This window comes from Anguilla anguilla, chromosome 6 (genome assembly GCF_013347855.1).
Source record: "Anguilla anguilla isolate fAngAng1 chromosome 6, fAngAng1.pri, whole genome shotgun sequence".
In the NCBI taxonomy this organism is placed as follows: Eukaryota; Metazoa; Chordata; class Actinopteri; order Anguilliformes; family Anguillidae; genus Anguilla; species Anguilla anguilla.
The window spans coordinates 57,063,330-57,091,080 of record NC_049206.1 but is presented as its reverse complement, the minus strand read 5'-3'; the positions used below and the strand labels follow the sequence as shown (position 1 = coordinate 57,091,080).

At 44.6% G+C, this 27,751-nt stretch overlaps 1 protein-coding gene and 1 long non-coding RNA gene across 4 annotated transcripts in view; both read left to right on the top strand.

The window, feature by feature from the left end:
* Window positions 1–8,631, top strand: part of LOC118229892 — a 77,905-nt gene extending 69,274 nt beyond the window's left edge. The window contains exons 4-6 of one of the 2 annotated variants that reach the window (XR_004765763.1): window positions 6,732–6,803; window positions 7,257–7,320; window positions 8,233–8,631. This is a non-coding gene — a long non-coding RNA (uncharacterized LOC118229892). The remainder of the gene's footprint in view (window positions 1–6,731; window positions 6,804–7,256; window positions 7,321–8,232) is intronic. The other variant, XR_004765764.1, reaches the window with a different exon arrangement.
* A 5,589-nt stretch (window positions 8,632–14,220) lies between these two features.
* The window catches only part of grm1a (glutamate receptor, metabotropic 1a), a 49,058-nt gene continuing 35,527 nt past the window's right edge, over window positions 14,221–27,751 (top strand). Inside the window, exons 1-3 of one of the 2 annotated variants that reach the window (XM_035420824.1) lie at window positions 14,221–14,407; window positions 15,544–16,415; window positions 22,648–22,897. In XM_035420824.1, the coding sequence (XP_035276715.1) occupies window positions 15,704–16,415; window positions 22,648–22,897 (962 nt within the window). In that variant the 5' untranslated portion in view covers window positions 14,221–14,407; window positions 15,544–15,703. The remainder of the gene's footprint in view (window positions 14,408–15,543; window positions 16,416–22,647; window positions 22,898–27,751) is intronic. The other variant, XM_035420825.1, reaches the window with a different exon arrangement.

Below are 27,751 nucleotides of genomic sequence, written 5' to 3'. Positions count from 1 at the left end.
TCTCAAGCACATTTAAGCAAGGTGTACTTAATTTCTCAATACCTCTATGAAGATGAGGATATAATCTTCACCATGATCCTTTTATTTTAATGATATTTTTAACATCACACTGTTACGGGAATGGGTCTTTGGTTTAAAGTGTTGGCTGGTGTAAAACTGGAGTTTCTCTTTGTGGTTTAAATAAGTGCCTTTTAACTGATGCTCATCTTGCTGAGTTGCTCATTAGTAGAGTCAGGTGTGCCAAATTAAGGTTGAAATGAAAACCTACTGGATGGTTGTTCTCCATGAACAGGGTTGGTTGCCTCTGTATTAGATTGATGGAGACTGTAGAATGAAGGGGGCCCTCTGGTGGTGTATTCTGCTAAAGCACTGCCTCATAGTGGAATGGGTAAATGATACTACGCCTTTTAAAACTCCCAGCTTTCATACTGATTCAGATTATTCTGAATTCCATCTCTTCTTAGGGAGTGTTATGTTATGGATCGAGTCTGTATGTATTCAGAATTTGTGTTTTGGTTTTTGGTTAGCATAATTAACACATTAATGCTTTAGTGATGTTGCGTCTGTACTCACTGGCAAACGTGTAGGTTTGGGGGGAGACAGGGAGATGTGTCACCCCACAATGTTTTTATGTGAATGAATTGCTAGACTAGTCAGTATGCTTGTGAGACATGATGTTTGACTTGGTAAGACTCGGTGGTTCAGCAGTGTGTCTCTCTTTGAAATTGAAATGAAACCTACGCCTGTGCTCATTGGTCAGTGAATTTCGTTAGCCGTCTGGAACTGTTGCTCACATTAACCAAGATCATGCTCTTCTGTTTCTCCTGTATTTCAAATCACTCTGGAACAGAGCGCTAAATGTGCTCGTCTGCTAAATGAATGTCATGTAATAACAATACTGAAAAACTAATGCCAATTATCTATTATGCTATGTATTTTGTTTATATGCTAATAGTATTTGAATATTCTAGTAATATTTGAATAAATAATATAATTTCTACCAGAAGTATGAGAAAATAAATATCAGTTTGCATGCAGAACAAACACTGAGATCTTTAATTATAAACAGTTATGTGAGCTCCCATCTTGGCCACTTCAAGTCAATGATTCTCACTGGAGATGATTTCTAGTAAATTTGAATCCAATTTGCTCCTGCAAGCGTTACTCCTGCCTGCAGAGCATAATCATATGCAGCAATGGCTTATTGCAGAGACCCGATTTCTGTGGAGGAATTAATTTCATGCAAAGGTTCACAAAAATCTGAGAACTGTCAGAAAAAAAAACACTGTAGCAATGGTGACAAACAATCAAGGAGTCTTTTTTTGTCATGCATTTCCAGTATATACATACCCATTTATTTTATCTGATTTATTCCGTGAACGTATAAATATTTACTGTAACGCAAGAATATACATTTTATTTACTGTCTACAATTTAAATTACCTTGGAATCTTATTTCTAATGTAATCATATCATAACATAATGAAACTTTTTTCACCCTGGTTTTATATGCTGATCCTGAGGCACAAGCCCACATTTTCTACATCAATGCATTTTTCGGTTTGCCATTCTGTTCCCCCTTTGTGTTAAAGGTGGACATAAACCCAAACTGACTGATGCGTATGTAATCACTCTGAATTGTCACCCCAGATGGAAGCTCATAAAACATGAATAATTTACCCCTTTGAAGAGAAGTGTTTTTTTGGAATGTTCTTCAAAATTTCAAAAGTCAGTGTTCTGGAACTCTGTTCTTGTTCCGCATTGTCTTCAGTTATCAGCAGTGATTGTTACATCAGCATCGGAATGTTAAGTTAAGAACATGCTAATCAGTGAATTCATATTGCACTACATTTCTCAATTCAGTTCAGTTCAGTTCAACTATTTGTATAGTGCTGTGTACAGAGAACCATCACAAAGACACTTTACATGGTAGCAAGGCAAGAGACGCATTACTATATCATTCCATTGCCAGAAAGGGAGACTGGTCTTCGGCAAGCAGTGAGAAATAGCATAGCCGCCCGATCCCTCAGCAGCCAGATCAATAACGATTTTAAGAACCGTGCCGTCCGTACTGAGGTTTGCTCGAGTTCGCTCGCTGGAGTTCTCAGAGTCCTCCTTATCTGCGTCTGACTGCTGTCACTGCAGCAGGGGGCTGAATGCTCCCCTGTAGCGGAAGGCCTGAATTCTCAGTCCTCTTCTGGCCCGCACCTGTTGTGCACGCTTGCCCACCGGCTGATTCGTGAAGGTCTCTGTCTTCATGTGTTCTGGCAGGTCGCGGCGCAAATTTACCCAACAGTAATTACCGTCTGAGAGCGACTGTGGGCCCTAATTAGACGGCTTGGAAAAGAGAGAATCGGATTTGAGCTTGTTTCTCCTCTCTGTCACGCTAACAGACACAAGTGGGAGGTTGTCTGCAGAGCACACTGTTTTTTTTTTCATTTTAATTTAAAGTTTTGTGTCTTGAGTTAAAACAAATAAAGCCCACATGAGTACACGTTGTGGAAATCATTATACCAGGTGAATGAGCAGATAATTATGTACAGTAAACACGCGTAGAAAGGATTCATGTTTTATTCTGATAGTGTATATTACACTGGCTGCTTGCTGATCCAGAATGGAGAATGTGTGCCATCTTGTTACAAATTTGTTGTCCATCCATCCATTATCTATACTCGCTTATTCCTGGTCAGGGTCACGGGAGGTGCTGGAGCCTGTCCCAGCATGCATTGGGTGAGAGGCAGGAATACACCCTGGACAGGTGCGTATGTGTTGTTTTTTATTTAATTGTTCCAGTGGGCCTCTTCTACAGAAGTACGGAGATGTTCAATGTAAACCTGGGCTCCTCAGGTTGGGGTATACAGGTGTACAGTTCAGCATGTCTCCCAGTTCTCATGAAAGCAGGGCAGATAAACCGGTGTGAAGGCTGGACTCTGTCTCTTAAATGCTATCATTACAAGAGGAAGAAAGTGGTTTACGACACATGGGTTACTATCAGAACAAAGGTTTACTCACACACAACACTAGTCTCCTTCCAGTCTCTAATTGCGGGTCAGTCTGACACTAGAGAATTAAATAGCAGTCGACGGAGCCCTGCTAAATGATACCTTGTCTTGCCACTAGAGGGAGCCAAGGTGTTTTTTTTTTCTAGGACCAGAGCTGAATGTTTGTGTCAGTGCAGGTTGAGCTGCTATGCTGGGAAACAGCTCTCCTGTATCAGCGGGTGTTGTGATAGTCTAACGGTGGGGGGCCCTTGATACTGACTGTGTCAGTCAGATCTCTGGTGTGGGGGGTGTGGGGGGCGGGGGGGGGGGGGGCGCTAGGGGGTTAGGCAGTTGATGGTTCCTGTGGAGCTCAATCTGGTCATGTGATGCAGTTGTACCTGCTGTACCTGGTGAGAGACCGTTTATGAAGTCACAGAGCATAAACACGCACACACACGCACACGCACGCACACACACACACACACACACCATCTATCCACGCTTACACTCCAACTTTCTGTCTGATTTGCAGAAACAAAGATGGAGAAATACACACACATTCTCACTCACATGCACACACAAAAACACATATACACACAACCACACACACACACACACACATACTTGTGCACTCTCACATATGTGCAGTACTGACTTGCACACACACACACGTGAATGCTGAAAAAGCCCACACACACCCACTCACATGAACAAAGCACATGCAGACAGTCATCAAAGCTGTCAGAGAAATACTATTTCCAATCGCTCGTTCACCTCTGATGCTTTTCCCAGCAAACTTTTCGATAAGCCTGTACGCAGCGCGACCACTCCGCGCCAGACAGTGAACCGTCACCCCTGAACAGATCGGCGACAGCTCCCTTATCTCAGAACACACCGACTTCAAAATGGCTGTCAGCCTGAGTCTAGTTTGTGTTTTTTTTCTTTCTTATCTGTGGCGGTCCAGTGAACTGAACGGGGTGAATCGAGACCTCGGACAGCGGTGGGGCCTTCAGCGTTTGACAGACGCGAGGGGTCGCAATGACGCGCTTAACACACAGAGGGCCGTCCGCTTTGAGAGAGGGTGATTCGGCGCGCCCCCCCCCCCCCCCCCGTCCCGTCACTCTTAATGTGCGGGGCGTGGCCTGTTTTGTGACGGCTATACGCTTCACAGAGCAGAACACTGTCAGTGTGCTCGCTGGAAGAGACGGGAGAGATGGGAGAGATGGGAGAGATGGGGAGAAATGGGAGAAATGAGAGGGATCTAAAAATAACCTGTAGCCTCTTGTGGAGTTGTTGTACATGGGAGAAGCTTTTACCGTCGCAGGTAACAATTTTGGACATCTTACCTTTCCTTACTCACATATCTATTCTAAAAAAAACTGTTTGACTTACTGAAAGAAAACCGCTTCCAAGCGACAACTGAGATGTACAATTACAGTTATACTGGAAAAAAAAGTCTTATCATAAATATGGATATGCCTAATAATGCCTCAGGATAAGCCTTAATTTAAGCACCTTGAGTTTTGTAGGTCTCCTGTGTTTATGGAATGTGACATAATGGGAAAATGAAGTGAAATAGGCCTGTCCATGGTGTATGCCTGCCTCTGGCCCAATGCACGCTGGGATAGGCTGCAGAACCCCCTCGCGACCCTGCCCAGGATAAGCGGGTATAGATAATGGAAGGATGGATGGATGAAGTGAAATATAAATAATATACGTTATTTGATATATAAAATATTTAAGGCAGCGCTGGATGGCCCAGAACAAACTTACAAATGAAGGCCAACCACTCCAAGGCAGAGAATATGCAGAGAATATGGAGAATATCATTCTGACACTGGAGCCTTAGTCGTGATAAATGTGTGACATACTGGGGAGTACGTGTGGCTCAGTCCGTCTGTGGTCATTGTGGTTACTTCTGTAGGGAACCCTGAAAAGTGCCAAATTCTCAGTGCTGTATAAGTATGGGGCATGCCGCCCCACCAAGCTGTAACTTGGCGGGATGGCATTGCCATCCTAATAGGGTGGTGGACTCCCAAACTGCGCAAGGAAACCCACCCCCCCCCCCACCCCCCAACTCCCCTCCACAGCACGTCATGCACTGTGATCTCACTTCTATCTGTAACCCTCTCAGCTTCTTTCCTCCGCAATTGTACAATCGCATCAATTGTAAAGCGCTTTGGATGAAAGCGCTAGAGAAATCCAGTCCATTTCCTCCCGTCTGAATGAAGTGACAAATGCATAAGGACTGTGCTCCCCTCTGCTCTCCTGTAAAAAAAAAAAAAGAAATAAATCAATAAAGTTATTAAAAAAATGTGTGAGACACCAGGTGTTCCTCTCTGTTCCAGCTGTCACCATGGATACTGCACAGACTCAGTCAGCGGCCGGGGACGTACCCTCTCCTCTCCATAAATGGGCACGGTGTGTGGCTGAGGCTGACGGGGTTTCGTCTTTTAAATGAGGCACGGAGCGGCCTAACGTAGCGTCCCGTCAGCAGTCGTCCGCTCGGTTACCCGGTTACTCCGAGAGGACAGCCGCCCCGGTGCGTTCGCCCGCCAACGGATCCGTCTTTTTATCCGTCGCTCCAGATATCCTTTACTGTGACTCTGTCACAAAAAAAGCTTTCCTCCCTGACTGTTTGCGAGCGGGCAAAACCGTGATTCTGACTTCTGCTGGCACTTTCCCATGTCTTCCTTTAACCGTTTGATGAGTAGGTCCTTTGGAACTCCAAGTCAGTGTGTTCTAGAACTCCACTGCTTTCAGTCACCAGTAGTGATTGTTACATCAGCTTTAGAATGTTCAGTTAAGAACGTTCTAATCACATATTTGTGACCTCACACCTGAAAGGGTTAACCTTTGTTTGGGTCATGTAAGGAAATGAAGACAGGGATTTACTGGGTTCAGAGCATTTTGGTTGATCATCCAGGATCAATGATGATCTATCAATGACATTTGACCCCATTGATCTACAAAATCCAGAGTAAGCAACAGTTTTATGTTCACAACATTCCCACCTAAATTATAAATGAGACGTTACAAGGGAGAGGTCTAACTGATCTATGTGGGAAAAGAAAGGTTAAATAAAACAAACCAATTTTTAAAATAAATATAAATTTTTATGTGATGAACCCTACCCCACCGTGGGATGCTGACCACTGTCCCTGTGAGGGGGCATGTCCCTTTCCCCCCCAAATTTGGGAAAACTTTAAATAGCCTACCCCCAATATTATCATGTCGTATTGGCGGGCACTATTAGCACCCCCCCACCTCCCACCAAAAAAAAAACCTAAAGAAAATGTCCTGTTCCCTGTACCCCCCACCCCAAAGTTGAAACGAGGTCTGCGTTGTTGGATATGACATTAGCCTTGTCCCTCTGGGTCTTGTCGCAGTTCATTTGGATCAGAGTGGTGTCCCAGCTCCGGGGGGGACAGGGGATGCCATCTCCAAATTCCTCATCTGCTGTGATATGGAGCACTGGATCTGACTCGCGGCTGATCTGTCCCGTCCCGTCAGCTGTCAGCCGCCAACCGTCCCGTCTGTGCAAGGGACAGCAGGGAGGGGGGGGGGGCGGTTTGGGCTCGCTGGTGTCTGCAGCCGCTGTCCCCATGTGGGGTTTTGGGGTACCCCACCTTTCCTGTGACCGTGTGAACACACTCCCCCTGAGCCTGTGCTGAAGTTAAGAGAGAGCGAGGCTCATCACGTGACGAATAACGATGCTTTCACATTTGTTTTTTTTTTGTTTTTTCCCAGTGCTCATGGAAACGGTCCTCAGCAGTTCCAGAAGGAGAAACCGAGCAGAACGGGGGCGGAAGATTCCAGAAGGTGGGTCATCGCCGCTTCCTGGCCCTGTTAAAGCGACCTTTGACGCGTGGAGAGCTCGTGTGTTTTCAAGTAGGTTTTTAGCACTGATCTCCTGTCTGCAGCATGATCAATAATGACCTGGCAATTAGTTTTTATCCCCTGTAGGGGACATGAGTCTCTGGTCTTAATCTCAAGAGTCACTTACTCTACTTTGCTGAAACCGACACCGCAGGGGGCATTCAGTAAAAAATACAACAAATAATGGTTTAGAAAATATTTTCTCTGCAACATTTATCTCTCTGCCGGGTCTCTGGAAGGTATTCACTCTGTGAATTGGTGGGTCAGTGGGAGAAAGCTGTTGGACGTCTGCAGCCAATCAGAGAGTGATGTGGCTGCATCAGTCTGTTACAGTTACTGTATTACTTGCTGTATGATGCAGTGTGCTTACTGAGTGGAACTCGATCCACTGTAAAGCTCTCCTGAGAACTCCGGAAAGTTCCGGAACAGGGCCTTTACGGAACATCCTGTAAAGCATTCCGTGAGTAATCTTAATACATTCATAGACCGTCCTGCGAGTCAGCCTCGATACGTAACGAAATCAAAGAGGATATATATCAGACCTGTCCGGAATACGCGATAAAACGGAAGAATTCCATTATCTCCTGCAGCATTTCATTTCTCCTATACAGCAGGGAGTTTGGACAACCCTGGCCGTGCTGATGCTTTACATTACATTACATTACAGGCATTTACCAGACGCTCTTATCCAGAGCGACTTACACAACTTTTTACATAGCACTTTACATTGTATCCATTTATACAGCTGGATATATACTGAAGCAATGCAGGTTAAGTACCTTGCTCAAGGGTACAACGGCAGTGTCCTTACCCGGGAATCGAACCTGCGACCTTTCGGTTACAAGCGCAGTTCCTTACCCACTGTGCCACAGTCCTTGACTTGCTTTAGTTGTTGTTCCCTCCAAACTTAATTTTACGGTTGTTTGATCGATTATCAGTCAAGTCTCGAGTCTATTCTAAGTATGAATGTACACTAAGTACCTCCAGCACATGGTCAACTGTATTCATTAAGCCTGATAATTAATCAAGTTAAGTGGCTAGGGGGGTTTGAACTAACTAACTAACTGACTAAATAAATAAATGAATAAATAAATAAAAATAACCTGACACTTCGGGACCAGAGTTGCCTACCCTGTGTGGTATGTTCTGAACATCTACTACAGTCCAGCCACATTCCTACAAGGGTTTCTTGTTACTCATCACTTAACTGTGTATCGAACTGCTTTAATTGATCAATTAACTCAATTCATCTGGCTTCTGAAGCATGAATCTGTTCCTAATTAAAAAAAAAAAAAACAGCGCGCACTGTGACTAAGGGTAAGAGCTAATACCCGTACTTTGAATAACGGAATTTTTTTTCTTTTTTTACCAGCGCATCGGACCTTGTTGCCAGACGCAGTTAGTGGAGTCAAATCCAAGGGCGTTCCGTCGATTGCTGATACCGGGGAATCTGTGACCACAAGAGGGCGCAGCTATTCCAAGATGCTCGTGTTCTGTTATGCGGTGCGTTGCGTGATCTCGATACTTAAGAAAGGAAAGCACGGCGTGAACAGCTTATCCTTCTCGGGTGTCAAGATGGAGGAGATGGAGCTCACAGAAACGCACGTGCTCAAAGGTAAGGCAAACCAGACCACGTGCTGTCACATTTATCACACTGGCAAGCAATGTAATGACTCTGCAGAATGACGCAATCCAGGCAACTTCTGTAAAAACAACCAACGGCCGATGGCAAGATAAAAAATGTAATAAAAAAATAAATAAACAACTTGAATTGACTGAACTATTATTTTAAATTATACCCCCCCCCCCCCCCAACATACACACAGACGTACAGTTATACTGAGTTTTAGTTTCATAACCGCGGTTTTGAACTGTAATAAACTACGATTAACCAGATCCAATCGAAGAGAAATACTCTGTCAACGCATTAAGAATATTGAATACACTCAGACAGCTACTCGATCACTATGCAACCACACGCACTTGACAACACTTTTTCTTATTTGTATTTTGCTGAGTTTTCGTGCAAAGTATGAAAATGGCATTTTTTTAAAAAGACAACAAACACCAGAGGGCAGTCTGAATCCGTCTCAAATAAATGGTGTTAATAAAATATAAACGGTCGTTAAAAAATTCGATGATTGATACGTCTCTCTTGCCCTGAGCAAAACCAAATGTAATTGTCTGGAGAATTGCCTCTCTTTAACAGGTGAGCGAACGATGTGCTGTCTGGCCCCGCAGACCGTTATTGTTTTCCCCCATTAATCGATCTAGTTCAGACACTTGTTTTATTTCATAGGTGGCGGCTGTTTTTACGACCAATCCTTGATTTGTGCACGTTATTTTTCGCTCTTATTTCGAAACGCGGACAAGCGTTGCCTTACAGCTATGTAACATATTTATCATCATAATTGACAAAACAGGGATTAGTACTATCTAAATATACGTTTATGGCTTGGCAACAAAACAGCGTTCACGGCTATTCAAAATAAATCAAGGTTACTAGAACAGGTTCAATCCAGTCTTCAAACTAAATATTTTCAAATTAACAAAAAAGCAACTTTGCCCTTCGCTTTTCTGGTGTTTCTGAATGTTAACACTTACCATGTGGAAAGATAATTATCCAAACTTCTAGCTCATAGAGAATTATTTTATTTTGAAATATGACTTGGACACTCAGTGCTCAATCCATATTCAGTCATCATTTTCCAGGAATATTTGCCACTTACATGTCAATTACTAGAGCCTGGGCACAACTCTAGAGCAGGGCCTTTATGACTATGTACACCGCTATAATGCAGTGTTTAACCCTTTGAATAGTTCTTTTTAGAATATTTTTTTATTTTCAGAAAAGTCAATGTTCCAGAACCTCACTGCTTTCAATTACCAGTAATGATTGTTACATCAGCATTAGAATGTTCGTTTAAGAACATTCTAATGACATATTTCTTATCTTACACGTAAAGGGTTAATTATATTCGGCATCAGCACGGTTTAAAAATGCAGTACTCTCTGAGGTGGAGTACCACATTATCTGTTTTCTGTGCCGCTTCAGGCAGTTTAAATCTCCTGGCACGACTTGTTTATAATAATGGCCAACACCACCACTGGAGTAGTTTAGCTGAGTTGCTGTTTGTGTCTGACGAATAACGAATCCTGAGCACAGTAACGCATCCTTGTTTATGGAGTAGTAACTGAAGAACTAAAAGGTCCAGTGTTAATTCAACTCTTACAGAGTACATATGAGTCCAATAGGTATCATATGTACACTGTAAGAGTTGATTTAACACTGAACATCTTACTGTGAGGCAAGGGGGCACCGGCGGGCAGATATTTGCCATGTTTGCGGGGCAAAGCCGCGCGGGTATCCAGGGCCGCTAGCCCGTGCCAACGCGCCAGGCCCCCTTTACCGCCACATTCGCTTGATATCATTTCATTCTCTTTGACATTTTCCTACCCTGTCAAATGTCAGCTGGACAGGACCGAGTTTTGAAAGAGCGGCCATTTTTCTGAATGCAGTTAACCATTCTGCTTTTTTTTTTATTTAAAAAAATCGATTTTTTTCCCTTTTGTTTGTTTATTTATTTTTTTTTTACTTTTCCCCTAATTCCGAGCGCCTAATCGCGTTAGCGGGGGCCGGCTCCTCGCCGCGTCGACCTTCATCGATCCCTCCGGAGCGCAGGCGAGCCGTCCGAAGCGGTGCGTGAGGCGGGCCGTCTGGCGTCCCGCGGACTGTCCCGCTGCACAACAGACTGTTTTCAGCTTCCATTAATCCCGCTCTCTCTCTCTGTGAAGAAAGCAAGACAAAAAAAACCCCCCCGATGTCAGCATCGAGTGTTTGGACAAGGGCTGCCAGAGGAGAGGACAGACCTGCACCTGTCCTGAATCTTAATTTTATTGTGAGCCAGGCATAAGCGTTGTAAAAAAAAAAAAAATCCATCTTTAGTAGTGATTTGTTAACTGTAGTGCTGCTGTGGAGTCATTTTGGGAAATCTCTCTCTTGGGGAGTCTCCTGTGCTTTCCCCACGCACCTGGGGAAATTACCGTACTTCGATCCCTGGTCTTTGCACTTGTGTTTGCTCTTTGCTAAGTCAAGTCTGGATTACAGCAAGAAGCGCTAGAAGACTACAGTGAAGTATGAAGGGCTATAAAGAGATGGTCCTTTATTGTTACTGTCACTTGGCCAAAGTTCGAGGGACGTGGACCCTGACTGGCCATGAATAAAGTCCCTTAACCTTCTGCCTGATGTGAGAACAAAAATGGACCCCAATGTCAGACCTGAACCTCTATAAGTTCTCAGATTGGAGTAAAACGAATGTGCTGCCGTTGTTTATCATGTTGAGCACCACCCATGAGTCTCGCTGAATGCATAACCCCCATAAAACTGTACACATCGTTCAGAAAGCTGGCGGGTATTTGATCCGGAACCATCCGCACGCTACGCAACCGTTTGCGTGTAGATGGGGGGAAACGGATGTTTGCGTAACGACTCAGTTTTGAACGCGCATCATTGACTCCGGTCGCGGTTTTGATAGGAAACGATATCAAATGCCGCATTTTGTTTTTGTTATTGTTATTGTTACCTCGTTCTGGATACAAGCGTCTGCCAAATGAATGTAATGTAATGTTGTTTTGTTGCTTTTGTCCAAGCAGACATTGCTGGGATTCACTGTAATCTCTGGTAGCCTCATTGGTGATTCTGAGTTCCATCCTGAAAGCAGTCTGGTCTGGCAGTCCGATGAATAAATTGCTCGTTTCTGAGTAGATTGCACGAGTGTTGGTGGGTAACCGTCTGCATTTCATTTTGCATGAGAATGAATCCAGAGACATTTGTGTCATATGGAATACCCCCCCCCCCTCCCCCCCTCCCCCCCATGAGAGTGAATTACGTAATTGAGTGCATATTTGTCTGACAGAGTAGATTCTATGCCGTTTGGATGCTGTTTAGGGTGAACTGCTTGGCGGAATGAACATTGAACATTAAAAATGAAATCTCATCGGGTGATTCCATGTGCCTCAAAACAATCAGGGCTGTTCCTGTCGTTAATTCTACAGTGCGTGTGTAATCAAAAGCTGCAAATATCGTCCTACCCATGTAAACCCCCACAATAGCACTAGTATGTTCTGAGACTGTTTTGGTAATGTTCCCATCATAGTATAGTATCATAGACAGTATCTGGAAGCCAAATGGAAGTCAAACCAGACTGTCTCACAGTAGCTTTCTTGAAATGTTTAATGTAAACTGGCATAGTGCTCCTCTTCTTTCTCTTGCTACTTGAACTTTTGATTGGTTTCCTTTTTCCTTTTTTCACCCATGACAAAAACAACCGGATGACAATAATCTTTTCAGCCCATTGGATTTGGTTAACCCCACCCCCCCACCCCCACCCCACCCCCCCACTAACGATTTCTCAGTTTACAACTTGTAACGTCATTTCAGAGGTGAAGAGTCACACTAGCGACTACGAGTTCTTGCAACGTTTTATTGTTTGTTGTCTACTTGACAGAGGCATTAGGAGCACTGGCAATAACTACAATTCTACAGAGGGCTGACCCGGGGCACTGTGGTTCTGTTCAATACAAGAAGAGGAAAAAAAAAAAAAAGAAAGATCCTAGCGAGCTGTGATTCTGACCCTGATGTATCGCTGGTAACAGTCAGCGCTTGAGTGAGCACGCTAAGCTTTATGGCTGAAAAAACCACAAACAAGTCAGAAGCCATTTCGAGATGCCTGGACATTGAGTGCCGACAATGAGCGCCCTCTGCTGGTGGTGAGGATAATCACATGGTAGGTCTGATTTAGATGGGGAGCTGTGGGAAAGAGGGTGTGACGATGTGTCCCATTAGCTGTGCTATTGCAATTCCATAATGAAATAAGTGTCACTCATACAGTGTTAAAATAGCAGAATGAAAAGTGTTGTGGGGTTCATGTAGTTGCAGCGGATGGTAAATGGAAGGCGCAGTTGTTGGTGTCTGGGTGGGTGTGGCCAATTTTCTTGTACATAAAACAACATTTCTTATTGGCCTGTTCTGGTTATTCACATGCCATTGAAATGCAGGGGCGGCATGGGGGGTGGGGGGGTGGGGGGCGGCTGTTTTGCCAGGTCCAGGACCAAACTGCGTAGCAACATGAGAACCCGGGGTCTGAAATATGACACCGCTCCTCGTAAATATCCAATGTCAAGGCTAAAAGAGGTTTGGGCTATATCAGAGCTCCCGTTGTTATTAATGTAAGTGCTAAGCTTGAGTCACTCACCCAGTGGGCCGACCTGCCTAACCTTTCCAGGTCCTGATCTGAATCGTACCGCCGTTGGAAGTCAGGAAGCATGACAGGGGGGTCAGAAAAGACGTCTGTTCGGGACGTCTGTTTGTATTCTGACTGAGCTGAGAGGCAGAGAGGCAGTGTTACAGGGCCAGGCGGCTGAAAGCCGATTCAGGTGAGGATTTCTTTTTTTTTTCTTTCTTTTTTTTCTTTTTTCGTTAGGAGACAGCCTCAATGAGGTGTAAAAACATAGCGGTAATGGAACGGGACACAGTTTTATAGACAGTCTAAATTAGATTGGATTCGAAGCGCTTCAGCGTCCGTGACCGTGGACCATAAATTACCTCTTGCCATTATGTTTAACTACGAATTTCCATCAGATTACGCCAGTAATTACACGAGTGGGAGTTTACAAATGTGACTAGTTTGTATAGGATTTACACAAACTTGTTGCAAGTCATCCAACAACGGACCAAAGCTGACATGAAAAGAATAGGTTGAGATAGCCTGTTTAAATCACATTGGGCCACATCAGACATTTTTTTTTTTTGCTAGAGCTCACTTTTAGTTGGAATTGTCTATATAAACTGGACAGAAATTTGTCATGTCAATTAAATTACATTCGTCTTGAGAATTTTTTTTTCCAGTGTAAAGGAGTTTTTATAAATATGTTTTTTTTTTAAATCATTGGTACTCTGAATCTTTTTCCTGAAGAGGGTATTTAACAGTGGGTAGAACTGGGTGAGGGCAGGTGAAAAAAGCACAAGATGTCGCCTGCTGGGAATCTGTTATACTTGTAGCCTACCTTTCTATGGGCTGAGTTATTGAGTATCTGACCACGTCTGCTTTGCTGGACAGCGCTTAGCTATTCTGTGTTGCTCCCCGCTGCGCAAAGGATCACACTTCCCCAAATTGAAGAATGCTACTAAATGTTAGGTCGGGAAGATCTCTCCAGCACATGGCTTTTCATACTGTACTGCGGTTACTAGTATGCTTATCAATCATGTGTCAGATAAACAGGCTAAGGCGCGGTATTTCAGTTTGTAGTTTTAAATTGAATTTTTTTTTTTTTGTACGTGTCCCTTTTCTCTATTGGGGCCACACACTGCAGCTTGTGTGACCCGATTTCCTGATGTAGTGCGTAACCGGCAAAGATGGGGGGCACTCGCGGTCCCGCTGGAAAAAAAAGAAAGAAAAGAGTCTAGTGAGCGATAGAACCTCAAGTACCACAGCCAAGGACCGTGCGGCTCAGAAGGCGGCGAGGCACGCGATGTCTCGCGGAAACAGGTATGTTCAAGTTCCTCGAGGAAATGCACAGCAGTTGCTGCGGTATTCGGTCTTTGCGTGGTTAGGGCGTACCAGTACATTAGGTGCGGCGAAGATGAGTTGAACGACGAGATTGACCGTTTCACGCTGTCATCAGTTTTTTTTCGTTGTTGCGATTTTCTTGTGAGTGATCAATCAATCCGTTACGATCTGCAGACGATTCATTCTCGTTGTTGAGACGGGTCAAATTAATGGTAAACATACAAACAAAAATACGAGCGTAGATCGTGCGCGCTATGTATTTAACAGATCTCATGATAACTCGTAATTAACTTGCAATTACACCGTGATTGTATCTTAACGCCAAAGCCACACATGCTAAGGTAATCGTCCTTCGGCGTTTCTTCACAGTACTATTTGTCATGATGCGTGGTTTAGCTGCTAATTTGGGTTTATTTCCTTGATTAATGAAAGTGGCATTGTGTTCGTGTGTGATATTAGGGGAAGAGGCGACTGATTGTTGGTCAGTGTTGGGTTTTGCTTTGTCAGGAGAATGTACGCCGCGAAATACCTGTGAACGAAAGGTGTTTCGTTACTATATAGAGAGGAGCGTCGTGAATGAAGTGATCTAGCGCTGTCCAGCGTGCTGAAACCCGCTCCTCACGTCTCACAAACCAATTTTTTCAATGGAAAGAGAACGGCACTTGAGAAGATAAAATTAAATTGGCATGAAATTGAAAATGAATGCTTCTGACTGTTCGATAACAAGACAGGCATTTGTAAACGGTAGAGCGAATCGATGTATGCGCCTAGTTTAGTATAATTTTTTTTTTGCAACATATTAACATTTAATAAATAAAAAACGGGGTCCCCTTTTTCGCTGTTCAAATTATGTTTTCGAATCTGCCCACGTATCTTTTTATCTAGAATGGTTTAAGGGTTTTGATGTCAGTAGTTATAAATTACTTTACATTATATAGCCTATATTTCAGGCTTGTGCATTTAACCATGACATCGTGTGGACAGCCCAACTTTTAGCTCAGTTGAAATCACGTTTAAGAGTATTAGAGCGCAAAGAATATTCTATTTAATATTTCATACATCTTATATCCAGCTGGTATATTCGTTTTTTCCTATCACCTTTTTTTGTCTCTTAGCAGGACTTTCTTTACGGTGGATTAATTCAAGAAATTGTCATTGCAAACGATGTTCACTTCGTCCAACCTGGATGTACTCTCAGACAGCTAAGGTTTCCAGACAGCTGTCACAGACGGATATTATGCCCGAACCGCCGAAACCGTTGTCGTGAAGTGGAATATGGCACGCTTAAAAATGAATTCAGTCCTCCTTTTGTTTTTCCCAACGGTGTTGTTCTATAGGCACGCGTTGTCCAGCCGCCTCTACGAAAGGTCGTTAATGCCCAGGGCCGTGTCTCGCTCCGTTGCCAGAATGGAGGGGGATATTGTAATTGGGGCTCTTTTTTCCGTTCATCACCAACCGTCCGCCGAGAAGGTCGCGGAAAGAAAATGCGGAGAGGTCAGAGAACAGTACGGCATCCAGCGGGTGGAGGCCATGTTTCACACGCTGGACCGCATCAATTCAGACCCCAACCTTCTTCCGAACATTACCCTGGGCTGCGAGATTAGGGACTCGTGTTGGCACTCGTCCGTGGCTTTGGAACAAAGTATCGAGTTCATAAGGGATTCGCTTATATCTATACGGGACGACAAGGATGGCTCCAAATGGTGCATTGATGGAGCGCCTTCGAATCAGCCCCCAACGACGAAGAAACCCATCGCTGGAGTCATTGGACCGGGCTCCAGCTCGGTGGCGATTCAGGTTCAAAATTTACTACAGCTGTTCAACATTCCCCAAATAGCCTACTCAGCAACCAGTATCGACCTGAGCGACAAAACACTTTTCAAGTATTTTCTGAGGGTCGTTCCCTCGGACACGTTACAAGCCAGGGCCATCCTGGACATAGTTAAACGCTACAACTGGACCTACGTGTCGGCGGTTCATACCGAGGGTAAGTCACAGCGCAACGTCTGCCCCGTTATTAATTAGCCACGTAACACTCCAGTTAACACTTGAGCGATTTTTGGGGATTAGGACTTGGTTCCAGACTTAATGATCTTCCATCAGCGCAAAAAAAAAAAAAAAAAAAACAATGTTGGCAATTCTAAAGCTAATTTATATTGAGCATCTACAAGTCTGATAGTGATAACGGGGGAGAACCACTCGTTGGTTTCATTGATTATTGGTGATACCAGCTTGTATCTTTTCTATAGTATGTTTGTATTTCTTCTGTGTGTGTGTGTGTGTGTGTGTGTGCATGTGTGTGTGTATGAGAGAGAGAGAGAGAGAGAGGTTAGATGTGAGAGTGGGAGAGAGAGAGAAGGGGGAAGGGAGAGAGAGTGAGAAGGGGAGAGGGATGTGGATGTGGATGTAAATTGTATGCATTCAGAATAAATTAAAATGAGATGTTTTAAATAAGTGTAAAATTATTGCCTTGGCAGAATTGCCATGAATCCTGTTTACACTTTTTCTGTGGAACAAGCTGTTCCAACTCACTGCAGTAACTTTGAAAGGTGTTTGAAAGAAAAAAATGAGTCCAGGATGAGTGCAAGTTCGCCCTTTCTCCAAAAATATACGTCCTGCTGTTTACAGGTGATCCAAAAGGCTGTCCTTGCACTAAACCCCCCAGACGACGGTATAAAGGGGTCACTTTAAATATCCTGCTCTAAAAACGAACGCCTACTTGAAACGCATTGTTGAATGGGGAACAATAATTTTTGTTTGTATGGTATTTATGCTCATATCTTACCTATTGAATGTCATGTGTAAATAATAATAATTTTTTAAAAACAAAAATGAAAAAGATGTGATTATACTATTACGTCGCAGTGAGTGATTACTGGTCTACGTTTCTCAAGCAAACGTAGGCCAGACTGAGGGGTTTGGTGTTTGTGGCTTGTGGGTGTTTTAGTTTCCAGGCGTGGGCAGTAGTGTGGAGGCCAGGTGCTGAAGCAGATTTATGTGCAAGGAATGAGAAAAGCTTGCGACAGTACCGCTGAAACAAGGTCTGTGTAGCAATGAGGAAGTAAAGCGCCTAGTACACATCGGGCCTCATTCACGAAAAACATGCGTACGATCACATCTGGTCGTAAAAAGAGCGCGTAAGAACGTTCACAAGAACATTTCGGCATTTATCATTTTTTTCCTTATGTGTATTTGCTCATGGCCGTTTCCTTATGCAAATTCATCACTGCATACACCTGGGACATGCTCAAAAACAAAGGTCTGCACGTGTGTCATGAATCTCATATTGTTTTTTCATAGGAACATTTTTTTAGAACAAAAGTAAAAATAATTTCAGACAAGTTTTGTGAATGAGGCCCATTCAGTGTAATTCGATCTTGTCTGCATTTGGGCCTTTTTTACAAGTACATTGCCACAACGACGCTTTACAGGAAGATAGGTGAAACAGAAAATTGGAAAAGGCAGATCCGGAATTGCCCCCAAAAACAGGAAGTGGGTAAAAAATAAACTTTCAAGTTGGAAGAAAAAGCACAACAGTGGCGACAATAAAATCCAATCTCCAAAATCTTGGGAGGACCCCAGATAAAGGGGGGTGGGGGGGGGGTCCATCCTCCATTTGCCAACTCTGTGTCAGAGTTTGTGTTATGTTTTGAATTACTAGGGCCACCAGTTTGTCTCCCCTTGTTTTCTCGCATCGTACTTTAGTCCTCCGCCAGCTAGGGGTCGTGAGTGATAGCCTCTTTGTCAAGCCCCTTCTCAAACAATTATCCCATTTGCTCCACCTCAGTCATCTAAGTTGATAAAGTAATTGGCACTAATTAAGGACAGATGGTGATTGACGGCGGTGTTTACGAGCATGTTACATTCAGTTTGATTAGTTACCGTGGACACGCTGCAGTATTTTAAAGTGTTGTAACAGCAGCATGATAGAAGCAGTCGGGAAACGCACAAGTTAAAAACGAGAGCAGTTATATTACATTTAACCTGCACAAAAAAGTTAAACAAAATAAATAAATTATTCTATGAATTAACTAATCACGTTCTTCAACCAAGACCTTAAGTAGAATCAGGTGTTTTAATGTTGGGCTAAAACCTGCTTTGTATGGATGCATTTTTGTTTTTACTGCAGTGATACTCAGTGGTGGTGCTGGAGAACCACAAAGTCTGCTGGTTTTTGTTTTTTCCCTTAAGAACTGCGATCGATTCAGACCCAAGAAATCAGGTGACCTGAGTTAACTGTGTAATCAGCTGCTTTAACTGATCACTTGCAAAGCTACTCAAGTACTTTTTATTTAATAAATGTCTCAATTAGAAACTAATTTGTACGATTTGTTGCTTGACTGTGCCATTGAACTGCGAATGGGGACCCCTGGAGGACAACCATTGTAATATGTGTTTCAATCCCTGTGGGTCACATGGTGGAGACAAACTGGTGGCCATATGCATTACTAAGGTATCAGGTATTGTAGCACCGTGGGTGTAATCTTGTAGCACAGCGTTCGTTCTACAGTTTAGGCAAAGTACTGAGATTGTGTTTATAGCACAGTATACAAAGTACTGGGCTGATTCATATGGTGCATTTAGAGAAAGGTAGCAAGTTAGTTTTTGTTTGAAAAGGGGGAGGTATTTATTCCAGGGTGCTGATTGGCTCATAGTTAGCAGAGATGGTGGAGCCGGCCCATAATGCAAGGTGCACTGCACAGACGAACAAGTGCAGTGCGTCTTCATCTTGCTGTGAGCCGAGCCGCGGAGGCATCAATCTATCCATTCCTCCGTTTATACATCTATCATCTCCCCATCTATCACTTTCTATTATCTACTCCATCCCTTCATCAATCTATCTTCACGAGGGGAGGTGTGGTGGAGGTGTAGTGACCACACGCTCAGGCAGTATGCACGCTGAACAGTGTGTACATGTATGTGCTATGCATGTACACGTATGCACTGTACCATGTACAGATGTATGTGCTCTGGTTACATGTGCATATACTGTGCATGTACATATGCATGTTCATAGTGTGTAGACATGTATGCACTGTATGTTCACATTCATTTCCCAGATTAATTAGTCCGCCCTTCTCTGTAGTAGAATGATTAATTTTATGCAAATTTTATTCCATTATAAAATTACGGGCGAAGTCCAGTTTTTCATTATTTCCACATCTAAGCAGACCTGAATTAATTAATCAACTCTCCTCATTTGATTGAGGAATTAATGCGGTGCGTTCTTCTATTATTCAAATATTATTCATCAACTGTCTGATTATGGAACTGAAAAAAGAAATACAGTAGCGATCCCACTTCTACAAACCGGTTTGCCAAGATGAACATCTACATGTTTCCCCAGGTAATCTCTGTGTGGATATGTCTTTATAAAAATGTGCATTGAACAGAATTGTTATGTATGTGTTATTATCATGAATCATCATGACCCCTACAATGATGAACAGATTAAAAAAATATGAATAATAATAATAATACATCACATTACATTACATTTATTTGGCAGACGCTTTTATCCAAAGCGACGTTCAAAGAGTGCATATAATAATATAATATAGATTGTTATTATTATTATTAATAATTATCATAACATGTTTAATAATTCTCACATAGGTGACCGATAACAAACAAAACAAAACAAAACAAAACAAAAACATTTGGCCAGTAGAGACCCGTGATATACTGAGAAGAGCGGAAGACCAAAAACAAACAAATCGTGTTGAATCATAACAACTCCGTGGTATTTTATACCTGGGAAATAACTCACATCCAGCCCTCCGTGGGACCCCAAAGTAGACATGACATCCTTTCGTGAACATATCGGTTATTACCTCGCTGCGCAGAAATGATAATCCCTATGAAATGCAAAGTGTGTGTGTGTACAAAGTAAATACGTGTGCGTGCAATAGAAGACTGGAAAGAAACAACAATGATTCACTTTCGGTAAAAAAAAAATAAAAACATGACAAAAGCACAAAGCCAAGAGTGCTTATCGTCAGAGGTAGGGAGTCAATTCCACTCCAATTCAGTCAATTTCAGGAAGTGAATTGAAATCCAGAGCACTTACTGAAAATCCTCATACAGCAATATGGCATTTTTTTTCCCCAGTTCACGAGTGGAATCTTGATCCATTTCCCGAACTTGACTGAACTTGCATTGAACTGCCCCCCCCCCCCCCAGTCCTGCTCATGGTTGGTAAACGCACGTACCCCAGACAGGGACCCCCCCCGGGGCAGAGTGAAGGGGCGTGAGGTGAGAGCAAGAGCTGCAAGGGGTTATGGGACGGGCGGTGATTGACAGCCGAAGCTTCGCCGCTGGCGGACAGGGATATTTTTTTATAATAAACTGAGAGACAGTCGAATGAGCCGGTGAGGTGTGAAATATAAGCGCCCACGAGACAGAGAGAGGTGTGTGGGGGGAGGGGGGGGGGGTGGTGTGTGAAGGGGGGGGGGGTGTGGGGGGGGACGGGGGAGTTGTTGAAATGTTTGCCTGGAGAAGCCCGCAACGTTCACGGATTGTAATCAGCGTGCATGGTCGGGTCATGACCAGGTCTCACCTTCAAGGGGTGAAGGGTGTAGGGGTCTAATCCCACAGACAGAGGGGTGGAGGGTATAGGGTCTAGTCCCACAGATGGGTGGAGGGTGGAGGGTCCAGTCCCACAGACAGAGGGGTGAAGGGTGTAGGGGTCTAATCCCACAGACAGAGGGGTGGAGGGTATAGGGTCTAGTCCCACAGATGGGTGGAGGGTGGAGGGTCCAGTCCCACAGACAGAGGGGTGGAGGGTGTAGGGTCCAATCCCACAGACAGAGGGGGGAAGGGTGTAGGGGTCTAGTCCCACTGACAAATGGTGGAAGGTGTAGGGGTCTTGACCCGCAGAGGGGTGGAGGGTGTAGAGTCCAGTCCCACGGACAGATTGATGGGAGATAGGGGAGGTACAGTGCACGGGTTTATGGGAAATAATTGCATATGGTTGTTGGGCAAGATCTAGGGCAATGCTAACACCTAGCTTCTACCAGCGTGTCGATGTTTAGGTATGTGCAGAACTTAGCTGGCTACAGGGAAAACAGGCATCTCTCACGTTCATGACTGTTTGGGAATACCACCTGTCTCCAGTGAAATACGGAACATAAACACTGTTTGCCTATCTTTCAATAAAATAAACGGTGGACAGCATATTTTCTGCACGCTGCCCTGGACTGCTATCTATTTCCGGTTGCCCATGGCAACCTCTGTAAGCTCACTGATTGACTAATTACCTGAGTGGATTAAGACGAATCTGAGAAATCCTAGAATGCGACAGACTTCCAATCCCAGGTGAAAGAGACAAGAAATGCATCAGCATGGGTTTTTACAACATGAAATGAGATGTCCAGCATAGATGGAACCTCTGATTGATTCAATATTGCAATTTTATAGCGCCACCGTATCATAAAGCAAGATAGAACACAAAGAAGGCAATACAAATAAGCAATTTTCAAAGACAACATTATAAATAATCTGACTGAAATGCAGAATATTGGCCTAATAAAACTAAATTGCTTGTAGATGTGCTTTATCACCCTTCCCATAATAGCGCGACATCCAGCATGAATACCTGAACAAGCAGACCCTATTCCCTCTAGTAATTCGGATCAGAACTAAAGGCAGCTCTGGGGGGCAATACTGTATTTTGCTCTGCATTTTTATGGGGCTTACACGACATTGATGACTGAAGATACATAATGGAAGTGTGTGCCTGTCTACACAGGTGATGTGCATGCTTTTGTATGATGACGAATACTACTGTTATCCCTACTACTGGGAAAGGACTGGATGCAAAATGATCAAGTGAAATGGCATACACGATAAATTGTTCGGTGTTAAATCAACTCTGCCCACTGAGTGCTTGGTCCCTAGTGGACTCGTATGTACTCTGTTGGAGTTAAATAAATGTGGACATTTCACTGTGTGGAAGCGGTCAGGGCCTGAGACAGCTGTCCTGAGTCCTTGTATGTATGACTCAGTCGAAATGTTGTCTCCTCAGAGACTTTGAGAAAAATGAATCACACAAAATAAAGTGGAACAACAGGATGGCAGTATTTTTTTTTTTTTTGAAACACATACAGAAAAGTGTTTCGGCTTGAATCAAGTCCACATCTCCAGCCACAGTTTTAGGTGTTGACATTATTATTATTATTTTATTTATTCTTTTTTTTTTTGTTTGCCGCCGCGCGCAGGGAACTACGGGGAGAGCGGGATGGAGGCCTTCAAGGAGCTGGCCTCGCAGGAGGGCCTGTGCATCGCGCACTCGGACAAGATCTACAGCAACGCCGGCGAGAGGCACTTCGACCGGTTGCTACGGAAACTGCGGGAGCGGCTGCCCAAGGCCCGCGTGGTGGTGTGCTTCTGCGAGGGCATGACGGTGCGCGGCCTGCTGACGGCCATGCGCCGGCTGGGCGTGGCCGGCGAGTTCCTGCTCATCGGCAGGTAAGGGGTCTGTCCGTCCGCCGCCGCCGTCCCGCCGATGTCCCCTCCCCTGTCCCCTCCCCTGGCCTGCTCCCCTGTCCCCTCCCCTGGCCCACTCCCCTGGCCTGCTCCCCTGTACCCTTCCATGACCCCTCCCCTGGCCTGCTTCCCTGTCCCCTCCCCTGGCCTGCTCCCCTGTACCCTTCCATGACCCCTCCCCTGGCCTGCTTCCCTGTCCCCTCCCCTGGCCTGCTCCCCTGTCCCCTCCCCTGGCCCGCTCCCCTGTCCCCTTCCCATGTCATCACCCCTGTCCCCTCCCCTGGCCTCTCCCCTGCTCGCTGTCCTGTCCCCTCCCCTGACCGCTCTCCTGTCCCCTCTCCTGTTCCCTCCCCTGGCCCCTCCCCTGTCTCCTCCCCTGGCCTCTCGCCTGCTCGCTCTCCTGACCGTTCTCCTGTCCCCTTTCCTGGCCCCTCCCCTGTCCCCTCCCCTGACCACTCTCCTGTCCCTTCCCCTGTCCCCTCCCCTGTCTCCTATGAGAATGTTCTCAACCCCTGGTGGAAAATTCCAGCTGCCAGCCTAAAACAGAAATGATTGCTGGAAGCAGCTTCTGCTCCAGCTGGGTACCATCTGGAATTTGGTGACGGTCTCTTGTTTGTACCACCAGCTGGACATGGTTTTGCCAACATGGTTGCTACTCTATCTCAACCATCTTGTTGCCAGCTTGACCATCTCCAAACCAGCTGCAAACCAGCAGCACCAGCTTCAGACAAGCTGGACCAGCTTAAAACCAGGCTGGAACCGAGCTGGCATTTCCACAGGGGAATGTGAAAAATATTTCTGGTTTTGTAGATTTCCTTTGAATGCTGCTGCTTTCTGGTGTCACGACAGGAAACGTGTTGCGGAAATTGTCTTTGAATGTTGTTCCGTTACTCTCTTTGAAAATAATTTTGACTTGAAATATTGATACATTTTGATTAGAAAAGTTAGCAATGTTTTACAAATCTTGCATCTTAGTACTCATATTGGTTAAATACTTATTTAAATCCTCATTTGCCCAATGTAAATGAACACCTATGCTCTATATGAATGAACACCTATAATTTAAATCTTTTTCATTATAAACTTCGGGATTTATAGCAAATTTGTGTTCCACATGGCTGATAAAAAAAACAACGAATCAAATGGCAGCCTAGCTGGAGTATTCCCCCAGTGTTCCAGAATGCTTCGGGGCTTGCTGAGGTCTGGCTTTGGCTGAAGCATCTTCCTGACCTACATGGGAAAATCTCACTGGGAGTGTTCTACACAAGATGAAAACCTAACTTTTAATTGGTGGGGCAACGGCAGCCAACAGCAATTATCGCTTTTGCCTGATTTGTTTTCCCCCCTGTGCCAATGATAGATGGCTCAACTCTTACTCTAAACAGTGAAACAACACGACTTCAATTAGGGCAAGTACAAAATGCAACCGCTTTTCCTTTTTTTTGTGTGTGGATAGAAATGGAAATTAAACTTTACATAGGCTTTACGTGGACCCTTGCGGTTGAGAAGTATGTGTGTTTTGTTTACGGGATAGCCACTTTCTTTCAGTCTGAAGCAGTGGTTTGCCTGCAGTTGTTATCGTTTTCAAAGGGAGCCTGTTCCAGAGGGAGACTCAATTCGAGTGCATAACGACAAAACCTTTTATTGTAGAATTGCCAAAAAGCCAGGACACAGACAAACAAAAAAAATAAAAAAATAAAAAACGCATGAGTCAGTGGAAAAGCAGAATTTTGAGGATAAGTGGAGAGATAAAATTAAAACAGCTGAAAGATATTAGCATGATCTGTCTGGTGTGTGGAACTGGGGACCGGCTATTTAACCCTTTCAGGTGTGAGGTCACAAATATGTGATTAGAACGTTCTTAACTGAACATTCCAATAGTGATGTCACAATCACTTCTGGCAACTGAAAGCAATGGAGTTTGAGAACACTGACATTTATGAACCTACTCTTCAAAACGGTCAAGTCAGTGTCATCCTGTGACGCCCAGTCCGGTCAACAGGAGGAAGCGTAGCCTAGCAGCAGGTGTAAAGACCTTTTCCACAGACACAGATAAAGCTGGCGGGGGCTGCGGCTCTGCCTCAGACACGACGAGGTGAACACACTGAACCTCCTCTTCAAACGGTTTAAACAGAGTCGTGGAGTCACACGGGACCCCCTTTTTTGTTTTCGAGAAAAAAGGGGTTTCGCTGAAGCGGTGACAAGCAGGCCGGGTTGATGTTATGATCTGACGGCGTCTGGAGTCGGTATTACATCAGGGGCACTTTATAGGGCGGCTCAAAGGGTAGTGAGCGACGTGGGGCGGATCGTGTCCCAACTGCCACCCTAATTCAAAACGTCCGATTCCCTATTTGTAGTTTTGAATCCCCAACTGCCGAATCCCGAGAGCGAAGACGTGCGCGGTTACCCTTGGAAACGCGCGGTGTCATGCGTGACGTACAGCCAGGCAACGGTACGCGATGCACGTTATGCACCTCCTCCGTCGCGTGTGTACTGGGGAAATTTGGGGTTACGCTCCAGTGAGTCTGGCGCTCGCCTCCTGTGCTGGCAGTTTTTTTTCTCTCTCTCTCACCGCTACACGCTAGACGGCTAATGACACGCCACACCGTGACCGCTCTCTCACTCTCTACATGCTGTAGAGCCCAATGTTTGGGATCAACGAACACCAGTGAAAGAGTTCCGTTGGGCGTGGCGTGTGCAGGCTAAGCCAATGGCTGATGTGCAGTCTTTCCTTAATTACACAATTACACAAAATGGTGCCACAAGGCTGCCCTGTGTCTCCATGGAAGAGGAACCCTGTCTAGTGTTCCTGGTCAGGCAAAATGGTTCAATCAATTCAAGCTTTTACCAGCTACATACCCTAGAGGGTTTCTTTAAAAAAACTTAAAAAGGTGGTTTCCCTATGGACACAAGCCAATGAACTCTTTTTTTTTCCTGAGTGTGTAGGCCAGAAATTCTCTCTTTGTTTAATTTCTCAGAGAACTGGCTGTGCTTCGAGTCTTTGGTCCAGTGGCATGCTAAGGTAGAAAAGTGTTCATCCCAGTCATGCCTGGCGCTGCTATTGACCGGAATCTTTTGTTGTGCTGTTAAGTAACATGGCGGCTCATTAAAAAAAAAACCCAAAAAAAAACATCAGCCTTAGGTAGGGGGAGGATATGATTCTGTGGGTCTGATAGATCGACTTGCTTCAGTTACCTGCCTTTTTATCGTCAGAAAAGCCTATGCAGTGCTTAACATTTCAAGACTAATTAAACTGTCAATTATATTGAGTGGCAGAGCTGCACGCAGTACTGGTTTTCTGCCTCATTTCTGCCTCCACTTGGCTCTCTAGCCACGCCCCTCGCCCCCTCACCCCATCCCACCACCCCACCTCAACCCAACCCAGGAAAGCATCGTTATACTCAATATAAATTGACTGTTTTCGTTGTCACTTCGTTGTCATTTTACGCCTTGATTTTAATAAGCCATTGCCGCTGCCATTTTAAATCACGTAGGACACGAGAGCACATTTAATATTCACCTGTAAAAAACTGATCTCCTGAAGAGGAGGTGTTTTCATGCGGCCGCTGTCTGTCAGCAGTAGCCGGAACAGGGTGTCTCAGAGCGGAGTGTTTGCGGGTTTTCGTGATTGTGGAAGGGCCTGTTGAAGTGGAGTGTGTTTAACGTTCAGGATAATGACTCAGAATGGACAGTTTTTTTTTTCTTTTTTTTTTTCGAGCACAGGCCAAGGAGCCATGCTGGAGGAGTCTAAACCGCGCACGTCTTGGATGAGGCGCAACCACTAATGGGGGGGTGGCGGGGGTGGGGGGGGGTGATGGGGGGGTAGATATCGGAGGTGTAATTGGGCACTGAAATTGGCTGAAAGAAAATTGTTCGCAAAGAAAGGCTAGCCTCACCAGCTGTAAATCCAAAATCCTTTTTTTAAATTTTATTTATTTATTTATTTATTTATTAATAAAATTCTCCAGCCTCTGTATGCAGCCGGAAGATGGAATAAATTTCAGCGAGAACTCTTGAGAGGAACTTTCTCTTCCGAGGGAGTGATTTATTTTATGCGCTTGAAGGGACCGCTGAGACGGGGCGCGAGTGACAGCGCTCAAAAATCACACTGAGGGACGACTGTCTGCCAGGATGAAACGGATCTGCTGCCCCGGTCCAGGGGGAACAGGAGCGCCTTTACTTTAGCTATTAGCACACAGGGCACGGCCATTTTTAGCACACCATACAGATGCACACATACACACACACACACACACACACACACACCACAAGTACACACATACAGATGCACACATACACACATGCACTCATACACACACTCCACAAGCACACACATACAGATGCACATATACACACACTCCACAAGCACACACATACAGATGCACATATACACACACACACACACACACACTCCACGAGCACACACACACATACACACACACACTCACAGGGCATCAGCAAGTCAATCAAAAGGTTTGAAAAAAAAACCCGCCTTCTGCAGCCCAACGTACTGTACATGTTTCCATGTTTCTATGGCAACCTGACAAGAAATCACCCACAATGCAGAAGAGCCAGAGAAGGTAGATTTTCCCTGTACTCATTCACCCAGTGCTGCTGTTTTCCATGGAGAAGGGAGCTTTTTTTTTTAAAACCAGATCCCAATCACTCATTCACTTCCGGGGCATTCTGCACTGGATCCTGGAAGAGGGCGGTTTGGCAGTTAACCTGCACTGTCTCTTCCCAAAACTGCCAATATGAGCCATATCCTCCAAAGATTCTGCAGTTCATTTTTTGTCCCCTGTAGGGGACATGAGTCTTAATCTCAAGAACCATACA